The sequence below is a fragment of the Nematolebias whitei genome, chromosome 2 (assembly GCF_014905685.2).
Source record: "Nematolebias whitei isolate Nwh7 chromosome 2, NemWhi1, whole genome shotgun sequence".
NCBI lineage: Eukaryota > Metazoa > Chordata > Actinopteri > Cyprinodontiformes > Rivulidae > Nematolebias > Nematolebias whitei.
Window position 1 is genome coordinate 10,744,795 of NC_056499.1, and position 22,962 is coordinate 10,767,756.

General features: G+C 37.6%; 1 protein-coding gene across 2 annotated transcripts; it reads left to right on the forward strand.

The window, feature by feature from the left end:
* Positions 1-4,043: 4,043 nt before the first annotated feature.
* Positions 4,044-22,294, forward strand: tdrd3 (tudor domain containing 3). Of its 2 annotated transcripts, none has more exons than XM_037696579.1 (14): positions 4,044-4,258; positions 5,685-5,769; positions 9,330-9,395; positions 9,793-9,953; positions 11,462-11,603; positions 11,754-11,825; positions 14,240-14,389; positions 14,706-14,858; positions 15,459-15,636; positions 17,947-18,072; positions 18,154-19,085; positions 19,212-19,337; positions 19,474-19,613; positions 22,003-22,294. In XM_037696579.1, the coding sequence occupies exons 1-13, from the start codon at positions 4,221-4,223 to the stop codon at positions 19,588-19,590; spliced, it is 2,346 nt and encodes a 781-aa protein (XP_037552507.1). In that variant the 5' UTR covers positions 4,044-4,220; the 3' UTR covers positions 19,591-19,613; positions 22,003-22,294. The 2 variants fall into 2 exon arrangements, with proteins under 2 accessions (XP_037552507.1, XP_037552499.1); XM_037696571.1 differs by having other exon boundaries at positions 22,006-22,294.
* The last annotated feature ends 668 nt before the right edge of the window (positions 22,295-22,962 follow it).

Genomic DNA, 22,962 nt, shown 5'->3' on the forward strand with positions numbered 1-22,962 from the left:
ACATATATAGACACGCATACTGTATAGTGTACCTCATTCATGTTTAGATTCCATTGGAACACCATGGAAGTCTGGACCTAACAGGAGATTTTCCCCACCAGAACCACACCTATTGGCATTCTCGTTGTTTCAATTATCAACAAATTGATTATTTTTTGAGGCCTTGCTTATAACTCATTTTGTGTTAGCACAATGACCAGACAATATAGTGTTACTGAGGCCTTCAGTCATATATCTTGGATCGTGACTCTGGTGACGAGGAGCAAGGCCAGGAACCTGACATGAAAGACGGTGAAGAGAGAAAGAGTCAGTAGCTGAAGACAATGCAAAGAGACCATCAGTGACGATGAAGAGAGACCTGCTGAGGTGTTACTTTTCCTTAAAAGAGTAGGGGAACTATATATATTGTTCATTTTATGACAGGGTTTAGTATCACATGGTTAAATTGTCATCTCTAGTTTGGGGCCTGTCAATTTTTTACTATTAAAATCATATTGGTCAATTTTCCCAGAACACAAAAAATTATTTGGAGCCACTATCATTTTTTTTTTTTTAACAATTTAAAACAAACATTCTTAATAAGTCAAATCAAGTCAAGGTTCTTTATTGTCATTCTCATCACACGTGGTACATGTGATGGAACAAAACTGTGTACACAGGGTCCCAGTTGCATCCAACAAAAGTATCAATCGTAAAGGGAAAAAAAAGCATTAAGAAGGCAAAGTACTGGGGCAAATTAGTACTCATTGTTTGGAAACAATGCTGCTTCAGGATTTTCTTCTTTTTTTTTTTGCTTTCGAAGATTACCACAGAGTCTTATGTTTCAACTGAACGAACCCTTTGGCCCAACTTCAAATTTGACTTATTTGGGTTCAGCTACTCAAAATTATTTAATCTTCAAAGACCTGGTTTTTTTATTTTATTTTACAAATACCATGACGTCCATTTGCATGACTGCGAGTGGTATGTTAAAGCTTTTCATCTGGCCAAACACAGGCCGAGGCATTGGGCCCATTGATTTTCACACATAATGTTCAAGTCATCCAAATCAGTTAAAGAACTGCCAGAAGGTTATACTTAAAAAAAACTCAAAAGCCAAATACCGATAATCTAGACTTTAATTGTTTTGTGTGAATGTGGCATTGATTTAAGCTTAAAAAATAAAAAAAATAAAAAAATTCCACACACATAAAATCTGTAATGATTTTTTTAGTTTTGTTTTGTTTAGTTTTGTTTCAAACACAATGATGTGAACTTCATTGACATGAGGATGGTTGTCATAGAACAAATCAGTTCCACAAAGCAGCAGACTTTAGATTCTCTATTATTATTCAGAAACAATACTGCAGAATTACTTTGAATTGACTGGATGTTTTATATTTTGTCATACCTGCTTATGTTGTATCAAAGCATCACACCTTGCATCAGTTGCATCAGTTTCTCATTTAGAAAGCGAGCAACTTTGAGGAGATGTTAGGACAATTCTGTGTGCATTTACTGCCACCATGTGGATTTAGTTGAAAATATCAGTCCTGGTTTCAAAGAGCACATCTAATTTTATGCAAAAGCTTAGTAAAAATTAAAATACTAGTAAATTTTGAAAAAAGAGCAGAGATAACTATATTCCAGCTTTTTTTTTGTTCTTTCATTACTAGAATTATATAAAAAAAAAAAATTGTGTTAAACAATTTAATTCAAGTTTTAACTATGTTTCTGGGCCACCTTTGAAAAAAAAGCTGAGATCTCAATGAGATTTGCCCAGTTAAATAAAGATGATTAAATCGTTTTAAATTAAAATTATTTTGGTGACTAGATAATTTATTTTTCTGTGAAAATTTAGTGTGAATGCTGAGCTATCATCCATCCATCCATCCATCCATCCATCCATCCATCCATCCAACCACCCACCCACCCATTCAATTCAATTCAATTCAAAAATACTTTATTAATCTCAGAGGGAAATTAAATGTTGTTGTAACTCATCATCCTGGTTTCATTAAAGAGTTGTTCTAGATGCTGATGGCTGTTGACTGGAAGGATCTCTTGTAGCGGTCTGTCTTGCAGCGGATCTGAAAAAGCCTCTGACTGAAGACACTCTGTTGTTGTATGACAGTCTGATGAAGAGGGTCAAGTCAAATTTATTTATATAGCATATTTAAAACAGTAACTGTTATCAAAGTGCTTACCAAAAAAGATCACAGCATCACATATTAATAACAAGATATTACAGCAACATGAATAAAAGCATAAAAACATTAAATATAATGAGAAACAATGAAATACTAAATCAAATCACCCTGCGTTAAATGTCAGGGAGTAAAAGCAAAATGGATGAACACAATCATCAACAACGAAATACCAAATGAGATCACACTGTGTTAAATGCCAATTAGCAAAGATGTGTTTTGAAGAGAGATTTAAAAATAGAGACTGAGGTGGCCTGTCGAATGTTGATGGGCAGATTGCTCCAGAGTTTAAGGTCCATGACAGAAAACGCCCGATCTCCTCTGAGCATCAGCCTGGTTTTTGGTAAGGCCACAAGCAGCTGGTCTGATGATCTCAAGGCCCGAGAAGGAGTATAAGGATGAAGGAGGTCGGAGAGGTATGAGGGTGCAAGGCCATTATTATACTTAAATGTCAGCAGAAGAATCTTAAAATCAACTCTGACACGCACAGGAAGCCAGTGAAGGGAGGACAGAACTGGAGTAATGTGCTCAAACCTGCGAGTTCCTGTTAGTAGCCGAGCTGCAGCATTTTGGACAAGCTGGAGACGTGAGAGAGAGAGCGACCTGACTGACCCCAGCATAAAGCAAGTTACAGTAGTCCAGCCGGGTTGTAATAAATACATGGACTAATTTTTCTAGGTCGGATCTGGACAGGACGGACGTGAGCTTAGCTATCTGCCTTAGCTGAAATAAGCTTTTTTGAAGAACAGAATTTATCTGCTTATTAAACTTAAAGTCAGAGTCTAAAACAATCCCAAGATTGGTAACAGACTGTTTTAGATATGGTGCAATTTAGATAGGGTGCTGAGGGTTGTCTATAATGTTCTTCATTTTATGAAGAATTGTTTGTACAATTATCTCCACATGTTCTAGAGGAGTCCCCAGAACTGAGCCAGTATTCTTTTTTTTTTTTTTTTTTTTTTTTTACCTTTTCCTTTTAGCCATCCTATTTGTTAAAATAAAAAAAAAAAAAAAAAAAAACCCTGCAGTATGACTTTTTATAACTGTTTATTGTTGTTGCTGTTGTCCATTGTTGTCATCTTTCTTTGTTGAAATCAGGTCTCTCTTGTAAATGAGTCCTCGAGGCTCAATGGGATTTACCTGTCTAAATAAAGGTTGATTGATTTATGAGCTTGTTGATATTTTTACGTCACTTGCTCTGGTGCTGCTACCCCAGCAGATGATGGCAGAAGAGATGTCACTCTCTACAACAGACTTATAGAAGATAAGCAGCATCTTGCTGCAAACATTGAAGGACTTCAGCTTCCTCAAGAAGTACAGTCTGCTCTGTCCCTTCTTGTAGACGGCTTCACTGTTGCATCTCCAGTCCAGTCTGTTGTCCAGGTGAATCCCAAGGTATTTATACTTCTCCACCACCTCCACTTCTTTTTCCTTGATGGAAATAGTGTTGGACCTGTTCCTGTTTCTCCTGAAATCTACAATTATCTCCTTTGTTTTGTTCACATTCAAGATGAGATGATTGTTTCCACACCATGCCATAAAGCAGTCCACTAGATCCCTGTACTCAGCTTCTTGTCCATCTCTGATACATCTGACCAATTCAGAGTCATCTGAATATTTCTGCAGATGACAGGAATCTGTTGTGTACTGGAAATCTGAGGTGTACAGAGTGAAAAGGAATGGTGAGATTACAGTCCCCTGTGGTGAAAAATTGTCTAATTATTGTTATTATTAACATTATTATTATTATTATTAGTAGTAGTGTAATGTTTACATGACTTCATGTAAAAATTTATTTATCTTCGACAGAATGTGGAAAAGTGCTTTTTGAGCCTCTCGGCACGCCGTACTCGTACTATACGTCTTCGTTGATGACGTATTACGGCTGGATTCCAGTACTGTTTCTTCTTTTTAGCAAGTATTTTTGTTAGTAGGGTGATAAAATGTTTCATCGCGTCAGATAATCGTTAGTGGAGTGAGCCCCACTATAAATTCACTGTTCTTTTTATTTAAATTTCTGCTGTTTGGACAAAAATGACCGATTTGACCGGTTTTCTGGCGAAAGAGGGCTGGTAGGTAGCATGATAGCTAACTGTGCTAGCTGTCCTGGTGCACATTAGGTGTTGAATAAAATAATTTGTCTGCAAGTTAAAATTCTGGAAGCAAACAACAGCATGAAACTTCCACATTGACACATTTATGCTAGTTGTATTAATATAATTAGACTTTTGAAAGCTAAACTTAAACCGCTAGTGATATCCGTCTGCTAGCTAAGCTAACCCAGACTTAGCGTCAACAGACGCTACTTGTCGCGTCAAAACGACAGAAATGTGTTCACAACATGCGGGATCGATCTTAGTCATTCGAGCCAACTATCTGGAAAACATTAAGACATTTTCCAAATCTGGATTTTGAAGTACCTAAACGTTTTACTCTTTAGTCAGGTCAAAGTTCATTTAATAAACGTAGATCCAGAAATATGCTAATAACATATTTCGGACTTAATAACCCAATAACATAATGCAATTAAATACAATACAGTCTTAAAATTAAAATGTTAGAAGCAAATGTGTCTTCAAAACATGACGTGTATAAATCACTTTTCAAAGTAGTGGGATATTTATTTGTACAATAAATTCAATCCTGTTGCATTTGTTATTTATGTATTTATTAAAAGCTCATACTGTAATATACTCATATGTTTTACAATTTATGATGCTCCTGTGTTTATCAAGACACGTTTATATTCTGCAGCGTGTCATGAAATCAAGTGCAATGACTATTTCAACATATTAACAAAGATTTAGTTTGTTTTCAAGCTGTTTTCCTCAAACACCACAATGTATTCAGTGTCATATACTATATCTTTGACTTAACAGCTCATATTATTTTTACCATACTTGCAGTATGTTAAAAATGTATTGACAAAAAATAAAATATTTAGTTCAAATTAGTATGAGCGGTGTTACCAGGATGTTTATCATAACTGTTTGGCTGGATTTTCATATTGAATGTACGTCAGATTTTTGTGCAGGATGCTATTTGTATTTATTTAGATGTTTGTTAGATCGCTCTGTTGATGCATTTGCAGAACTAAAAGTTTGTGGCAATATTTGATTCAGTTCAACTATGGACATTGACTACTTCAGCGTACTTAGTTTTTTATTTAAATTGAATACAGCATAATACTTGTTTTTTTTTTTTTCAATTTAGCAAATAATAGTTAAATGTAAATCTTTTCAGAGCTATTGAAAATTTAACTGAGTTTCAGACATTTCATTAAAGACATTTTGTGAGTTCCCCCCACACTTTGATCAACATTTTTTTTTAACAATTATTGCTAAATATGAGGGCAAAGTCAATCATTACAAACAAAGCTAATTAGATTGAGATTTAAGATGTTTTTTTAAACAAAGCCATTTGCTTAAATGAGTCACTTTGATGCAGCCTGAAACCTCACCTTCGTCCTTCATCGTCACCTTGTTTCTGATCTGACAGGTACCTCAGTGATGAAGGCATCGCAGAACTGAAAGGATCTGCAGAGACTGTAACACACACTGACATTATTCGTATTGCACTTGATGTAAGTATTAAATGTGCAACCCTTTGTATTTTTTGCTGGGCATCTGATAACAGTGTGTTTTGAATTTCTGTGACAGTGAGCTGCAGCTTAGTGCTGTCAACTCGTGGGAAAATGGTTGTAAAACATATTAAAGGTTAAGTATATTAATATTTTAGTGGGAAAGCAAAGGAGCATGTTAAATTTGAGTCAATATGTGCTGTATCAGTTTACTCTTAGTATATATGTATGAGCCGTTGTTAACAAACCCAGCAATAGCGCCATCCATATTCAGATGCTTCAGCTATAATGAGATTGCCTTTCTATTGTCTTTTTTGACCAGTTTGTCTTTTACCAATCTCATACCATGATATTCTCATTAAACCTGAGACCCGTAACTCTGTCAGTTTTCATCATATGCATTGACAAGATGATGTAGCTGTTAGGATTTGGTTTTATGAGGATTTGCTGTTTAGTTTACCAGTTAACCAAGTTTCCAAAACAGCATTCGGTCATCTCCATATAACTGCATAAATAAGACAAATCCTATCTCATAGCAATGCAGAGAATCTGGTCCATGCCTTTTGTCTTACTTAGACTGGACTACTGCCATACAGTGGTTCAAAACACTGCTGCACAGTTTTAACTGGCTCCACAAGGCTAGATGTCATCACTCCTGTGTTAGCCTCCCCACATTAGGCTCTTTCATAAAGCATTTTTTGCAAAATGTCTGCACAGACTTTATACTGCCTCTGGTTGTTCAAAAACCACAGATGGAGTTGGTCCTGTCCTGCACCGGCATGAGCTTTCAGAAATCAAGCAAGCAGTGCTGAACCAAAATGTGACCAACTTCTCCCTCATATTGTTTTCAAAGCATGATGAATTACCTGTTCAACAGTCCTCTTTGTGTTTTTTATTTTATTTTTTATTTTCATTAAACTAGATGCGAAGTTGCTTTGTGTCATCATCGATCTTCTTTTGGTAACAAAACCATTTGCTGTTTGATCTGTCGACCAGGTAGTCGCACAGATCGTATGTAATCACATTACTGAGCTGCAAAGCTAGCTTACGTCTTCACATGTCGTCTGGCTCTGATACTACCTCACTTCGCAACAGGAACACACATCGGGAAGGGTTGGCTTCGACCCCCCTCATCGCCTCAGTCCATTCAGAAATCAGCCAGAAGGCGTCTAAAGTCCCAGCTTGATTACTTTCACAATTTCACTATTGGACTATTGGTTTATAACATTCCTTTTGGTCAAACCACATTATACATAAACAACCTCATCAGTCCATATCACCAGTCTCAGGCTCTACTCTTCCAGAATAAAACTTACTTGCTGTCCTGAGGATCAGCAAGTCTGGATGTGGAGGCAGAGCGTTTAGTTATCAGGCTCCCGCCCTGTGGAACCAGCTCCCAGTCTGGGACCAGGACTAATCCTAAACTCTTCTTTTTAAGTTATATTTTACTTGAATTGATTTGTTCTGTTTTTTCATTTAATCCAACTTAAATATTTTTTGCCATTGTTTTGTTTCTTCTTTGTCCATTTTTATTATATATATTGTATTTTTTTTTATTCTCATCTCTGTGAAGCACTTTGAATTTCATGAGCTTGAAAATCACTTTGCAAATAAAGATCAACTTAATTTTGATTACCAGATTGCAACACTGTGAAAAAAGCATCATAATTATTTATTTATGTAAGTGAGCAGCACATAAATACAAGAGACGAGCACAATCAACAATGATAGCATCACAAGTTTTATTTTTATTTTTTTTACCCCCAAAAGTTATGCACAAAATTAAGTACAGGAATACCATCTGATGTGATCGCTGTATCACATGAGTACATAACACAGTGGCTGCGTTCATTGCAAAAGCCTTGACCTTTACAGTTTGTCCTGCAGTGATGCCAAAGGAACTAGAGCTGCACTTGAACACATCACAGCGTGCCCGCTTAATTCAGCTTGCTTTGACTTGGAGACAGAGCATGTAGTAATATAACGTGAAAATCTTTGATAACATCGAAAGGGAAGATGTTGCTTTTCCTGGTTAATTAATAACCATGGTTGGCCCATTTCCTGTCTCTTCATTATTAGTTTAGAGAAATTGTGCCAAATTGTGTCTGCTTCAGGAAAAAGATCATTTTGATGCAGATGGGAGATTAGATTTAACATCAGAACTCTTACTGTTGTGTTTTGGGTTGATTTTATACTTCAAATTATCATTCAATAATTGTTAATTTTAATTCTAGTGTACTAAAACCAAGATGTATAAATTAGACCATTACTAATTTACTACTAATATTACCATTATTACTACCATTATCATGAAATTATGTTTATATTTTATATCAACAATTGAGCTGGTCAGTTCTGATCTGTTTTGGTAAATATTTGAATTGGGGCCTCTAAACAGGCTTTTGTTGTAAATCGTACAAATCCTCATCATCAAATTATTTGTTTCTTTTTGTTATTAAACCTAAAATGTGTGCTGAATGATGGGTAAGCCTTGCAACTACATGAGTTACTTTGATGGTAGTGGATCCTAATAAATAACCCATTTTCCTCTTAGCTCACTGACTAAAATGTGTCTATAGCTGCAAAACCTGCTACAGCTGTAATTAACAACTGCTGGCCCATGGGCCAATTTGATTTTGTTGGAGGGGGCCTTTTACAGAATCATGCCTACGTGAGTTATCTTATCTGTGGAAAAAATTATCAAGTACACTCGTCCCTCGCTATATCGCGGTTCGCTTCTTGCAGCTTCACTGTATCGCAAGTATTTTAAACCCGTTTTTTTTTTTTTTTTTTACATTTTGTGTACTGTACATGCTGTGCAGTACTGTACATTCATCTCAACATCTTCATGGCCATCGCTGAAGTGTTTAAGAGCATATGAAGTGTTTATAAGAGAGTGGGAAAGGTTTATAAAGCCTTAAACCTTTTTAAATAATAAAATAAATATAACACTGCTGCTTCATGCGTTTTCTCCTGGGTATGTGGATCACTGCATCCCTCTTTAAAGTAAAGCATAATTTTATAGTCTGCATAAAAAATTATCAGTTTTGTTTGATATGCAGTTGAGATACATTAATTATTTTTAATTAAAAACAAAGATTTTTACTTAAATTATCTTGTATTTTTCTAATTTTTATTGTTTTCAAATTGACTCACCAAATTTATTCTAAGCAACATGTGCTAAAAATATTTCAAAGACTTTCTGGTGGATTTGAGAGAAAGCTCACACTGTAAGGTTGGATGTTGGATAAATGAAGGAGCTAAATCTAATTAGCATGTTTCCATCCTTGTATTTGTGGCACCATTCACACATTTTCAGAAAATTTGACAAAGCAACTTCTAAAACTAGCCTATTCTATAGAGTATAAAAACCAATACAATTGAATTTCATGTTAGTTTTGATCAAAGCTTCAAAGAGCTGCATGTTGCAGATCCTTGTCCTAATCAAAATCAGCTGTTAAACACCAATGCCTCATTATTATTATTTTTTTCCCCCAGCTATTTTATTTTTTAGGATAAGTGGCACATTTGTTCTTTTAACACTGCTCTATTTTTCTTTGCAGAGAGATCTTAGGCCTCTTGGGAAAAAGTTTCTGCCGTCTGATGTTAACAGTGGAAGGACTGAGAAGGTAGGTGAAACAGAAGCCATGGTGTAATGATGTGAAGTGTTGCAGTTCCCAGCTCTGCCACTAGATGGCAATAACATACCGACAAATGAAAATCAACATACCATCATATACAGAAAATCAGCAGTTTCTTTTTATTGTTTTTGTTCATTGAAACTGAAGTTAACCACTGGAATGAAGACATTCCTAATATTAAAACATACATTTTTAACTTGTATTCCTCTCAAAGTGTAAACTATGAAGCCGTGTAGAAAAATAACCAACTCCAGCACTTCATTATTTTTCTCACACATTTTATTGTAACTCCTGAAGTTTTTTGCAGTTGCGCTCATCCATGTTAATCTGATGATTTGACTCTCAGGCTGATTTTTCTGTGTTTGCCTTTTTTGCACACGGACAGTTGGAGGGTCCATGTGTCCTCCAGGTGCAGAAGGTGAGAAACATTTCAGCTCCGAAAGACCACGAGGAGTCCCAGGGTGCACCGCGAATGCTGCGCCTACAAATGACAGATGGCCACACCACCTGTGTGGGATTAGAGGTTAAACATCTGTCCAAGATCAGGTGGGGGTTTATGTCTGTGCAAATAAATTGATGTGCTTTATTGTTTAGAAAGTTAATTATGACTAGTATCTCTGTTATAAGGGTTGTTTTAGTCATTTTTATTTATTTTATTTATTCATTCATTCATTTAATTTCAGTTAAAACAAGACTTATTCCATACAAATAAAATAAGATGCATATAAAATGAAAGGCAGCAGAAGAAGAACGAATTCTTATCATTTCTGCCCCTTCTAAACAATATCAATTCAAAACAATCTATTCAAACAATACAATGTAAGTTTTAATGTAAGTTTATCACCTTTTTTTAGCTTATCTCTTATATTCTTTATTTTTTATGCTATTAGTAATTACAAAAATGAGCTCATATGTCTAAATCAGACATATTTACATGATGAAAGGGCTCCTGTAAATTCATGAGCAGTTTTATAAATAAAGAAACAACAATTCAGATATGAACAGTAACTGCACTTTTAAAAATAAAAACGTGCAGCAGTAGTGTTTTATTTTTCTTTTCTGCCTAAAAGCCGACCGCTTCATATTTATTGAAAACTAATGAGTAAAACTCTGAGCGCACTATCCTCTTTCACCTCCTTCTCAAAGCTCTTGCCCTGCAACGTGACTAAATGTTGCCTTTATCTGCAATTTCCACGTGGCGGCAGCTGATTTAACAACTCGCAGCCTTAATTACATCTCCATTCGAGTAACGGTGGCCTTAGTGATTGCTGCCATGGTGACCAGCCAGTCTGTACAGGTGGAGTGGCCAGAATGTGGGCCTTGACTTCCTGATGGGAAGAGTAAAGAACAGAACAAATCTCCTCTGTATGAGCAGCACACACACACACACACACACACACACACACACACACACACACACACACACACACACACACACACACAGGCAGCAGTAGTTAATGTTTGTGATGAAAGTGTCCGCTTTAGCGTGAGTGGGTGGCAAAGAAGGACGAGAAGGATTACAGAACTGTTCACTGTGTAACACAGTGATGTAAAGAGAGGACAATTAAGCATTAAGTAGCAGCTATTGAGGCTGAATAGAGTGTTTGTGTGCGATTGAATCAAGGATAGCTTGTTCCTCTTTGCTGGGATGCCGGCATCACGAGAACGCCATCCATCCCAGAGGTTTGGAGTGAAATCCCTAATTGTTACTTTGGCTTCCAGCATCAGTAGCTGGAAATCCCTCTAAGTCCCTGCGCTTTCCTAATGAGAGAGGCAGAGGCCTTATCAGGCCTGATGAGATAGAGGCGCTTTTAATTTACCATGAGGATGGTGAGCAGCTGGGATTATTAATAGCTTTGCCACCCATCTGCTGGCACGGCTCCATGTCATTTAGAGAGTGCTATGGATACGGCAGTAGGGTGCAAGGCTTGGTGTCTGCATTTATAAAGTGTTAAACCCTTGAAATGTGAGCAGCAAAATGAAGAAATAAATATATATTGATTTCATTTGTTTACTGTCTAGCCATTTTAAGGTCTCTCTTATTTGTTTTTCAGTCTTAATACGCCTCCGGGAACAAAAGTAAAGCTTCTTGGTACAATCCAGGTTAAAAATGGGTTTCTGCTGCTTGATGACTCAAACATCTGTGTCCTTGGAGGAGAAGTGGATCACATGGTGGAGAAATGGGCTCTACAGAGGGTGAGGGTCAATATTTTAATGAGGGCTATACACACACACACGCACACATATTTATATATATATATATATATATAATGTATTTAGTTTAGTTTTTCATGGCTTGTTTGTCCTAGATTTTAAGATGAGCTTCTTTTGTCCTCCACCCTGCAGCGTCTGGCCAAACACAGCAGGAGTAACATTGGAGCAGAAGGTGGACCTCCACCTTTTGTGCCATTTGGCCAGGTGAGAGAACATGCAACTTGTACCAGGACACATTTTACTAAGTTTTTGATTGATTAGCTATAAATTAGAAAAATGTAAAATAAACAACAGACAATAATAAACACCATTTTCTAGAATAAATGTGTTTTTAACTGGGTTTTTAACTTCAATCTCAAATCCTTTAAGATTTCAACGTCTTAAACGATCCAAAGTCAAGTCTGTCTTTCTTTAATCTTTTTAAACAACAACTCTTAAATACTTCTTAGAATAGTTAGCTGATATTGAAATGTTGCCCTTCAAACATCATTTGATGTAAACGGTGAATCTGATTAGTACTCAAAAGCTGAGTCATCTGAAATCAAAGTTAAAAAAGGATTCTTTCTTTTTTAGGATTCAACGACGATTTAGTTTCGCTGCATACATTAAACATATCAGCCATAATGTTATAGTGATCTGCTTAGTCCTGAGTTGATCCATCTTTTTCCACCAAAACATCTCTGACCAGTCAGAGAGCAGGTTGGCATGATTTTACAAACTGGGCTTTCTTCTCTTGGATATGATCATTGGTCATAATATTATGGCTGATTGGTATTACACCAGGCCTTATCAGAAAACTAATGCAAATTTCAGTTTTTACATTTAAAGAGAGATTTTCAGTCAGCACTCGCATGACAAGGGCAACAGCAAGAAGAGGCGTCAACAGAACAAATGGGGGCGTGTCATCCAAAAGTGGGCGTGTCTGTCCTGAACTGGTTGTTTGGATTAGGCCAGTTATCTTACACGAGTCCAGAGTCAAGAAGTTACAAAATAGAAAAACCTAGCTTACGTTTGTTCAGGCTTAATTAGGTAATTAACTAGAAGCTAAAGAATAAACGGACTGTAACATTTGTACTCAGTTCTTTTTTTTATTAAAAATGTATACTTAAAGGTGAAGCATATCCACTCAGATATCCATTCTTCAGCTTACATTCAAAACTTTCTTTTATTATAAATTTGAATTACGCTGCAACTACCCATTTTCACTCTTGATTATGCATCTTCTTTGTCACAAAGTTTAAGGAAGGTAAAGACTATATTTATTAGGCTTTTTTAATATGTACATTAAGTTGCTTTATACACAATTAATTCTTGTATAACTCTCATCATGTTATGTACGTTTACACTATATTATGTAAAATTTGCAACTAGAATTCATTCACGTTGACTGTTTTTAATAATTATCAGGGGTAAAAAAAAAACAACACTTTTAATAAATCCTGAAATAAATGTCACAGTATGAATATTGTAATTAACTTATTCTTTAGCTTTTTGCTAATTACCTTTTTTAAACTAATGTAAGCTAGCTCTTAATTTGCAACACCTATTTTCTATCTGTGGATTGGACCAATCACATGTCACAACTCCAGTTGGACCCTCCCACTTTCTGGACGACTCCGCCCCTTTGTGTTCTGCAGAGACGCCTAATTTCTCGGATGGGGGTGCATCTATCACCTTGATACTTCGACTTTTTAACAAATAATTTATTTTGCTCCTCAGGCTTCATAGAGTTTGAGGAGGAGCATTTGGGAATATTCCAATATTTTTCAGATTTCTGGTGCAACTGTAATGAATCTTTGTGACTTCAAAGCATTAAGTCTAATTTAAACTCCATCCATCCATCCATCCATCCATTATCTTTACCCGTTTATTCCATTTTGGGTCACGGGGGTCGCTGGTGCCCATGTCCAGCAATCACTGTGCGAGGGGCGGGGTACACCCTGGACAGGTCGCAAGTCCATCACAGGGACACATAGAGACAAACGAGACAAACAACCATTCACTCTCTCACTCACACCTAGGGACAATTTAGAGTTACCAATCAGCCTAACATGCATGTTTTTGGACTGTGGGAGGAAACAGAAGCACCCGGAGAAAACCCACGCATGCACGGAGAGAACACGCAAACTCCACCCAGAAAGGCCCCTGGACCGGGGTTTGAACCAGGGACCTGCTCGCTGAGAGGCAGCAGCTCTACCAGTTGCGCCACCGTGCTGCCCCTAATTTAAACTGTTTCATATTAATGCATTTCAACATTACTGGCAAAACTGAGCTAATTTGTGCTCACAATTTTTTTTGGCTATGTCCTTTCTGCCATTGTCCCTCCCTTAACCCCTGCTATCCTAAACCAAAATCACAGGACTGAGTTGCCTGCCATGATTTACAGATGGATAGTAAAACTGGTGTGTGGTCTCACTAGACGTTAGGTTTCCCCTGAAAGGCTACATCGTATGATAGGAAAGTATTTGTCACATGTACAGTCTTGGAGTACTATCTCAATCTGCAGAATCATCTGTTACACATCCTGTAAAAAAAATCACCTAAAGTTCTGAAATGTTTCATTTTCTGCTTGAGAAGCTGTACATATCTGACAAGGGTCTGTTCTCACTCTCCTGTAGAAGTGTGCTCGGTTGGATGATGTAGACAGCCGAGAACTAGACCAGAGGAAGACTCTTCAGACTCAAAATGTCATCAAAAGCACCGAGGGGAACGACGAGTTCGAAAAGCAGCGAACAGCAGCTATTGCTGAAGTGGCCAAAACCAAGGAAGTGTGTAAAATTTCAATAAGTTTTGTATGTAAACACTGTTGCACTGTGTTGCTTGTCCTAGGCAACCAATTATTTAACTGCTTTTCTTATTGATTGCGAGTTTTGAACAAGCTGCTTCATTTATTTTCCATTTAAAACTCATGCTGCTTATTGGCATTCACTTTAACCTATATTGCCTTTGACGTTTGAGTCACTCTGTGAATTCAAATCATAATTGCATCATCTACCAGCCTTTATTTCTTGATTGATTGTGTTTTTCATTTTGGTCCAGCCCTGCTGTTTTATTGTTCTTAACGCTTTTTCTCTCCCTCTTTAGGCCCCGCGCACATTTGGTGGCGGAGGAAATGCAGGCAGTAATTTAACCAGCGCTGCTTCCTTTTCTCGGAGCAAAGACTCGTACCAGCAGAGGAGACGAGAAGACAAGCCTGAAAAAACAGAAAGCAGACAAGATGAAAACTACAGAGAGCTGGTGAGAAGGCACATCTGATTTGGTGTTTTAAGAGACCGTATCATATTAATTTGCATGTGTATTCACAGTTTCACACTAGTTTTCCAACTAGAACTTGTTTTGTATTTCTTCTTTGGTTTCTTTGGTCTAAACTCAAGTCCTATTTCATGGTTCAGTTACTTGGTGGGGCATTGATTGTAATATTGAAGGAATGTAAATGAACTGGAGGCCTGGTCAAATTTTCCAATCAAGTGGTAGTCAATTTGTCTTGCTCTGTGTTGTGTCCTGGCAGTTTCTAGTAGAAATTACCCTGCTTGGCAGTTAATATGTAAATAGAAGGGAGTTGGGTGTCATTGGGATTGGCCTAGGAGCGTGTTAGAAATGTTTGAAAGCTTAAATCCCTCCTCCCTTCTGCAAAATAAAACTAAATTAGTGTGTCTTGTGATGCTTTTCTTTTTCCACTTTTCATTCACTCCTTTCTGCTTCACTCTGAGCATTAACGTGTTTCTTGTACCACCTTATTATAACCATTATGCGCGAGGGAAATTTCTTCTGTCCGGGTACTTTTTCACATTTCCTGTGTAATATGTACAGTTCATTTTCTCCCCTTTTGGCTGCTAGGTGAACGAGTGCGCTCTGCGAAACATCATGGAGATGGGCTTTAACAGGGAGGCTGCTCGACAAGCTCTGATGGATAATAATAACAACCTTGAAGTGGCGCTAAACAGCCTACTGACAGGATCTTCTGGCAGCAGACCTGGCTCAGTGTTGGCTGAATCTAACAAGCCGCAACCTAGAGGTTCATACACACACAGAAACAATGCACTGTGTCGCACCATCCTTCATGTATCTACAAAGTTGGCAGAGTTAAAGAAAAGGTCGGGTAACGATGTGGAAGTCCCTGAAATGGGCTGAAAATCACCGGCAGCCTAATTAAAGGTCCACGATAGCTGTGTTGCTGGTTTGAGTCCATTTATCAAGAACTGTGTGCACCCCAGTCTGTATCACTGACTTCTTTTTACCCCCTAGTTCATTTTAGTTGGCTATTTAAGTTGAATGTTCTGTTTTTCTTGCATTTTGTGTATGTTTCAGTACAGAAAAGGGCTCGCAGTAATTTGAAACTTGATTAATCACACTGAGCTACTTGCAGCTGTGAACAGAAATACTTTTTTTCTTGTTTTTATTGTTGCTGTATGCAGAAATCTTAGTTTAGAAGGCTTCTCTCACTGATTGTAATTAAACTATATGACCATGGTGGGCTCAGATGAGCTGTTTAAAACATCATCAAGTGTCCAAGACAGTAGATTTAAGAAATGGTACCAGTGCATCCCACTTGAATTCATTAACCAAGAAAAGTTATCTAATATTTAGTGTCTATGTTAGAAGTTTATGAATATAAGGACATCATTTAATAAGTTTAGGGAAATCTGACAAATCTTGCTCATGGAAGTGTATTACAGTTTTATCTGCTTAGATGTCAGAATAGTTTTTAATCAACAAATTGGTTTGTAAAATGAAAACCAGTGGTGTAGATCAGTGGTTCCCAAAGTTGTGGTTGGGACCCCATTGTGTGTCCTGAGACATGAAGTTAGGGTCCTGAAAGGATTAAAAACTAGGGAGGCACGATATAGGATTTTTGGCCAGTATCTGATATGCCGATATGTTAAAACTTATTTGGCCGATAACCGATGCCAATACCGATATTTTATATATGTTCCTTTGTCAGAACATAGCCCTCTTAGTTAGGCTTATTTGCTACAAGAACTGTGCAACAGCTGAAAGAGCTGGTGACATATATTCAGTAACAGCCATATGATATGCACAGCACTTTAACTTATATTAAATGAAAAGTGTTAAATGTTATTTATTAGCATTAGTCACCTGTGATGCTGTCTCACTTGTGGAGGCTTGTTCCAGGTTCCTATAGCTGCAGTGTGGGATCCACTGCACTCCTGTGCATGAAGGACAGACTTTTTAAGTTCAAAGTTTTTGTCTATCCATTGTGCCGTAAGACTAATCATGCTAACGGGGCTAACGTGACGTCCAAATGTCTGTGGTAAAACTCACCCAACAAGTCGTGCTATCGGCTATTAGTTTCTCAGTGACGTTGGAAATGACGACTTGTAACTCGGGTAATGTTACGTCGGAAAAATATCTCCAACTGGGAACGATGTAGCGGGACTCAACGTAGTCCATAAATCTTCAGAATCCGACATCCTCACCAACGAAAAATAAAACTTCCACACCGCAGACATTTAGAATTTTCCTCTCCTAGTCTAGTGATTGTTATCATTATGCCCATGTTTATTTATATATGGTAATATAAACAATATTGGGATGATATATATTTTTTTAACGTCAATGTTTGGCAACCAAACGTAGTCAGGTCACAGGTCTCTTATTTTGTGGGTCAGAAGCTGAAAGGTTTGGGAGCCATTGGTGTAAAAAGTATATCAATGATTACTCCCATGTGCTGTTTGGTGAAAATAAAAAAAAACATGTGGTTACTTGAAAATACCTTTATAGAGGAATTTCTTGGCTAAACGTTTGAAGAAATCAAAACTTTGTATTCCATCAGCTTTAGCGCATCTGTGAAATATTTCATGGTTTGCAAATATTCTGTTGCTTCTAGACTATTGCTGTTTGCCATATAACAATGAATTCTGAATTATACCAGTAAATTCTCAAAGTATTTGTTTGGACGTCTGGCCAAAAACTAAACTGAACATGACAATTGGATGAATCAGTGACACTATTCATGCACACTGTTTTAAACAAACTGGTATTATTTTTTTTTAATATTGTTTTAACCTATCAAAAGTGTTACAAAATATAATTGCAAAGTAAAAGTTCTCCAAGCTGTATTTTATGTTATATTATTCATCCTTTATTTATACAGGTTAGTCTCTTTGATCCTCGAGGACTCATTTCCAAGAGACCTGTAAGAAAGTTTACTAAAAACAGACTATTAGCACGATTATATTAAACATTAGGATTTGAAATAGGTTTTATACTTTTATTTTCATCATTAAAACTAGTTTCATTTATGCCCTATTAAATTATATTCATTCTCTATACATCTGTAATCTTGTTTTGGTGTTTTCTGCAGCCAGAGGAAAGGGAAGAGGCAGATCCAGAAAGGAGGACGATGAAGACGAAGCAGGAGGGCGACCATCTGGACCAAGAACTCTATTCGACTTCCTTGAGTCCAAGATGGGAGTTTTCTCCATTGATGGTGGGGACCTTTTCTACATCTCATTCTTCATTTAAAACCTTTGCTTTCCCTACCCTATCTTTCTCTGGTTTGTTTTCTCAGAGCCAAAGAGTCAGCCATCACAGAGACTCCATGAGAACAAAGGAAACGTCTTTAACGCAAACTATCACAGCAAAGACACGTCTCAGGCCAAGTTCTCACATAATGACCACAGGCAGCAAAGGACTGACAGACCACCTCGCTTTCACAAGGACATTGATTTTCCCAAACCTGGCCAGGAGCCAGCCTCTAACTGTATAACCTCCCTGATGGCTGTTCATACCCAGCAGTGGAAAGGCCAGGAGAGATGGCCCCAAGCTCCAAATGACCGGAGAGAAATGAGAGATGAACAGATCGATCCCTCTGTCTTAACCACGTCTCTCACACATTCAAAAGAATCTCAACAGCAGATTGAATTTAGTGGAGCTTACCACCAAAGGTCCCGAAATGGAAATAGTGGTGGTAATATATCTGGACCGTCTTATAGGAGGGGGCCTAAAGATAACACACCCACATCTAAACTGAGTAATTCTGCAGTGACTGAAGCAGACGGAAAAGGAATTTACAGAGGTGTGGATCGAAATGAAGACGCCAACAACGGCAGGAGGAAGGGGAAGGCAGATCGTCCGAACTCGGATTACTTTGACAGACAAAAGGACAGTGGGCCATCAAACTTTAACCAGAGAGGAGGAAGTTCAGGGACTTCCCAAGATGTGGGATTATCACAGGACCCTCGGATTACCACAGGCAATCCTACTCATTTCCAAAATGGAGAGGTGGAACATAAAAGGACAGGTCCGATCAAGCCTACAAACTTCTGTCCACCGTACCAGGAGCAGCAACCCAAGAAGAACTATCCCAACAACGCTGGGTATAAAAAAAGGTCAGGGCAAGGCAAAGGTCCAGGTCCTCGAGGACCTGAGAGAAGTCACGTCTTTGAATACACCTGGAAACCTGGTGACCAGTGCCTGGCTCTGTACTGGGAGGACAACAAGGTGCATTGCTTGGGGACATTCCCACACAGTCCTATTACAGTCTTTTTTAATAATTAACATAAAATGCCCAATTGTACTTGTAGAAACTGCACTGAAACGGTTTTGTTTCTCTTTTCCTGCATCAAGTTCTACCATGCCAGAATAGATGCTGTGCACCCATCTGGCTCTACAGCCGTGGTGGTTTTCAGCGATTATGGGAACTGTGAAGAGGTGCTCCTTCATAACATCAAACCTGTTCCTGCTGACATGATGGTAACAAGAACTCCAATTCGTCATTCATTCATTATTAACATCACAACACTGGCTAGTCAGTAACTGAACAGAAAGTTGATCAAATTTAAGTACGTCTAATCTGATCACCATGATTATATGAAAACTGCATCAACAGGAGGAAGATGACGGTTACTATGACAGTTCACTAGAGTTTCGTCGCGGGGGTGACGGACAGCCACGGCGCTCCCGACCCACTCAGCAGTATTACCAGCCGCCCAGGGCGCGTGATTGATGTGTCTGTGTTTACACTGGCAGGTAAATAAATATCAAACTGTGTTTCCTGCTGTAATTACATGTCACATGTTGTTCTGTTTGTTTTATTCATTTCTTTGTATCCTTGATTTTTATTTTTTGAATGTGCATTGAGTATAATAAGCATTTAAAGGTTTAGGCTTCTATTCAAAGGCATGTTGGTGTGCCCATTTGTTGCAATGTTTCCTAAACATTTGCCAAAAATAAACGTACTGTATTTTCCGCCGTACACGTCGCATCAGTTTAAATATTTCTAAAAAAGTGGAAAAATCCATAAATACGTCGCTCCGCCGTATACGTCGCTCCGCCGTATACGTCGCATCTATTATACGTCGCAGCTGACACGTAGCGTTTGTTACGCGTCACCGCTGGCAACCCAGAAATGTGGTCCAAAAATCGATGGGCTGCCAAATGGCGTCCATGGGAGTGTGCACGGGAGGAGTTTAACAAGAATTCCACAAGATTAACACTTAAAAACAATTATTTGTTTGCTCGACTTTATAGAAAATGTGTCAGTCTAACCTTTGCTTAATAAATGCACTTTGACGGTCAAATCAGCTGTATTTCAATAGCCGATATGTGGAAGTAAACACATGCACGTGACAAGTCGCTGTGCAAATTTATCAAGATAAACACCTAAAAACAATTATTTGTTTGCTCGACATTATAGCAAATGTGTGTCTCAGTTGAACTTTTACTTAATAAATGCACTTTAATTGTCATATTAGCTGCATTTCGCCGGGGAGGTACAGTTGGTTTAATTTGCTCCAAGCAGCGAGCAGAATGAAGATGGTACTGTGGCAAGCCGATTGCGTCATTAATGGATAGTGAAGATTCTCAGCCATCCAGGACATGGTAAATTCAAAACAGTTAAAGACAAAAACAATAATGTATAAAATATTATAAATAAAGTCCAGTTGTTTTTGTCTTGAACTTTTTTGAATTTGTCATTCTAGCCACGTTTATCTATTACATCAGGGGTGTCAAACTCACTTATAAAAGGGGGCCAAAATTAAAACCTTTTTCAAACTAAGGGCCAATTTCAGAAACAACATTAACTCAAGTTAGATACCCAACATCTTTTCTTGGTTGCAGATTCCTCAACAAGAGTTTGATTGGTTGCATTTGACATTCTCTGTTGCACTTTTGACATCACAATCAAAGATTAGTGGAAAAAAAATTAAAGTGATAAAAATATTTTACATTTGAAATAACATATTGAGGGCCAGATAAGATGTCAACGAGGGCCAAATTTGGCCCCCGGGCCTTGAGTTTGACACACATGTATTACATGATACAACGACATGCCTTACTACTACTACTATGCTGCCATCAAGTGGCTGAAAATGGTACTGTTCAGTTTTTTTTTTTTCCCAGTCAGAATGAATGAAAACGGTCATATCTTAGCCAAAAATTGGGTTTTATATATATGGGGGGGAAAAAAATCCATAAATACGTTGCTTCGGCCTATAAGTCGCAAGGCATGCAAATTATGTAAAAAAAAAAAAAAAACAAGACTTACAGGCGGAAAAATATGGTAAGTACTTGTATTTACATTTCACAACCCCATTTCTAGAAAAGTTGGGAGTGGTTTAAAATGTAAATAAAAACTCAATGCTATTATTTGCCAAATTGGTCCTTGTACTTTTGGGAAACCGTGAGTTAAGTTTGAATTTGATGGCAGCGACACGTCTTTCCCGCTGTTCTTATGATTCAAAACCTTTTCTGCATTTATGGAGACAACACTAATGCACCTCCATACAATCAGAGAGGCAAGTCTTTGTACTGTATGCAGAAAACAGTCTAGACGGTCCCTCTCCTCTTTAGTATAGAGGGCATGGTGTTTGTGGTTTCTAAACAGAACTTCAGATTTGGACTCGTCTGACCACAGAACAGTTCTGGACTTTGCCCCTGACCTTTTGAAATGAGCTCTGGTCCAGAGAAGACAGCAGCAGTTTTAGATGGTGTTCACATCTGGCTTCTTCTTTGTCTGATAGAGCTTTAAGCAGCGTTTGTGGATGAACTGTGTTTACAGACGACAACCTGTGGAAGTGTTCCTGAGCCCAGAACCAGACCTGTTTTTAATGCAGTGGCCCCTGAGGGCCTAAAGATGAAAAACGTCCAGTACTGACTTCCATCCTCGTCCTTTGAGCTCAGAGATTTCTACAGATTCTTGATATTTTTGACGATGTCAACATTTGATGTTTACCATGTTCCACTGTGAATAAAACATGACTTTATGAGATTTGAAAATCATTACCTTCTCATTTTATGTACATTTTGCACATCACAACTTTTTAGAGTTGGGGTTAAACGGTCTAAAACTGTTTCACAGCGTCGATGATGATCTCATACCCAGATATATAATAATGTTTTTATTTTCTTTATCCAGCAGTGCTTGTCCCTCATTCCTGGACCTTCTGCAACAATCCAGAGAGCTTCCTGAGTTTTTAAGCGTCCCCATCGTCATGACATCACAGAACTCCTCAAAGGGCTTGCACATGGCGCAAAATTAAAAGAACTGACTTAAGCTTCAGTTTATTTTTGTCAAGACCATATCTACAGTACCGGGGTATATGTTTTGAAGGTTTGTTTAATGGATATGTAAAAAAAAAAAAAAAGCTGTATTTAGCAGGTTTGTTTGAATATTTCAAACTTGAGTGATAAAATAAACTAATTTCAGGGCAGAAATTATTCCGGCTCCTTGGTGTGATTTTGGTCTGCGTGGCCTCGTGAGTGAAAGGTCTTGGAGACAACTTTAAACCTGGTTTAAACTCTTTCAGGAGTGAAGTGGGTGTTTTGTTCAATGTGATCGAACGACATATTTTTGACCGAAACTGTTTATAAAAGAAAATGTCTTTATTGTCATTGTAAGGATTGTATACAATATCAGAAGAGCCTTCCTAGTTTGATGAACTTTTCTAATTCAAAAGGACACAAGTAAAACATTTAAATTGATGGATTGCTAAACATAAGTAGATTATTTAAAAATACAAATTCAAATGAACTACATTTCAGTTTTAACATGAAATCAAAGATTTATGGCCTAAGATTAACAACTCTTATTACAGATTGTTAATCATGATGAAGAAAAAAATCCTAAATAACAGAGACAGATCTGACAATACGCATTAGAAACAACCGTAACTTAAAGACGTTTGCAAGACAACAAACATAAGTACTAATGTGAAAATAAAATGTTTAGTTTTAAGTGATCTCTACTAATGTCCAGGTTTTAAACCCGCCTCAGCTGTAGTTCCTACCTGTCTTTTAGATTAGTTATTTCTCCTCTTGCAGATAAGCTTTACATGCCCATAGCGAGCAGCCCCGAGCTCATTCGTTGTGCTCTTTG

Bases quoted from the DNA above. Each gene is read 5' to 3' on its own strand.
- tdrd3 (XM_037696579.1), top strand. From the start codon at position 4,221: ATGACCGATTTGACCGGTTTTCTGGCGAAAGAGGGCTG. The intron at 15,637-17,946 runs GTTCATACACAC...TGTTTTCTGCAG, and splicing joins TAACAAGCCGCAACCTAGAG to CCAGAGGAAAGGGAAGAGGC. The intron at 18,073-18,153 runs GTGGGGACCTTT...TTGTTTTCTCAG, and splicing joins GGGAGTTTTCTCCATTGATG to AGCCAAAGAGTCAGCCATCA.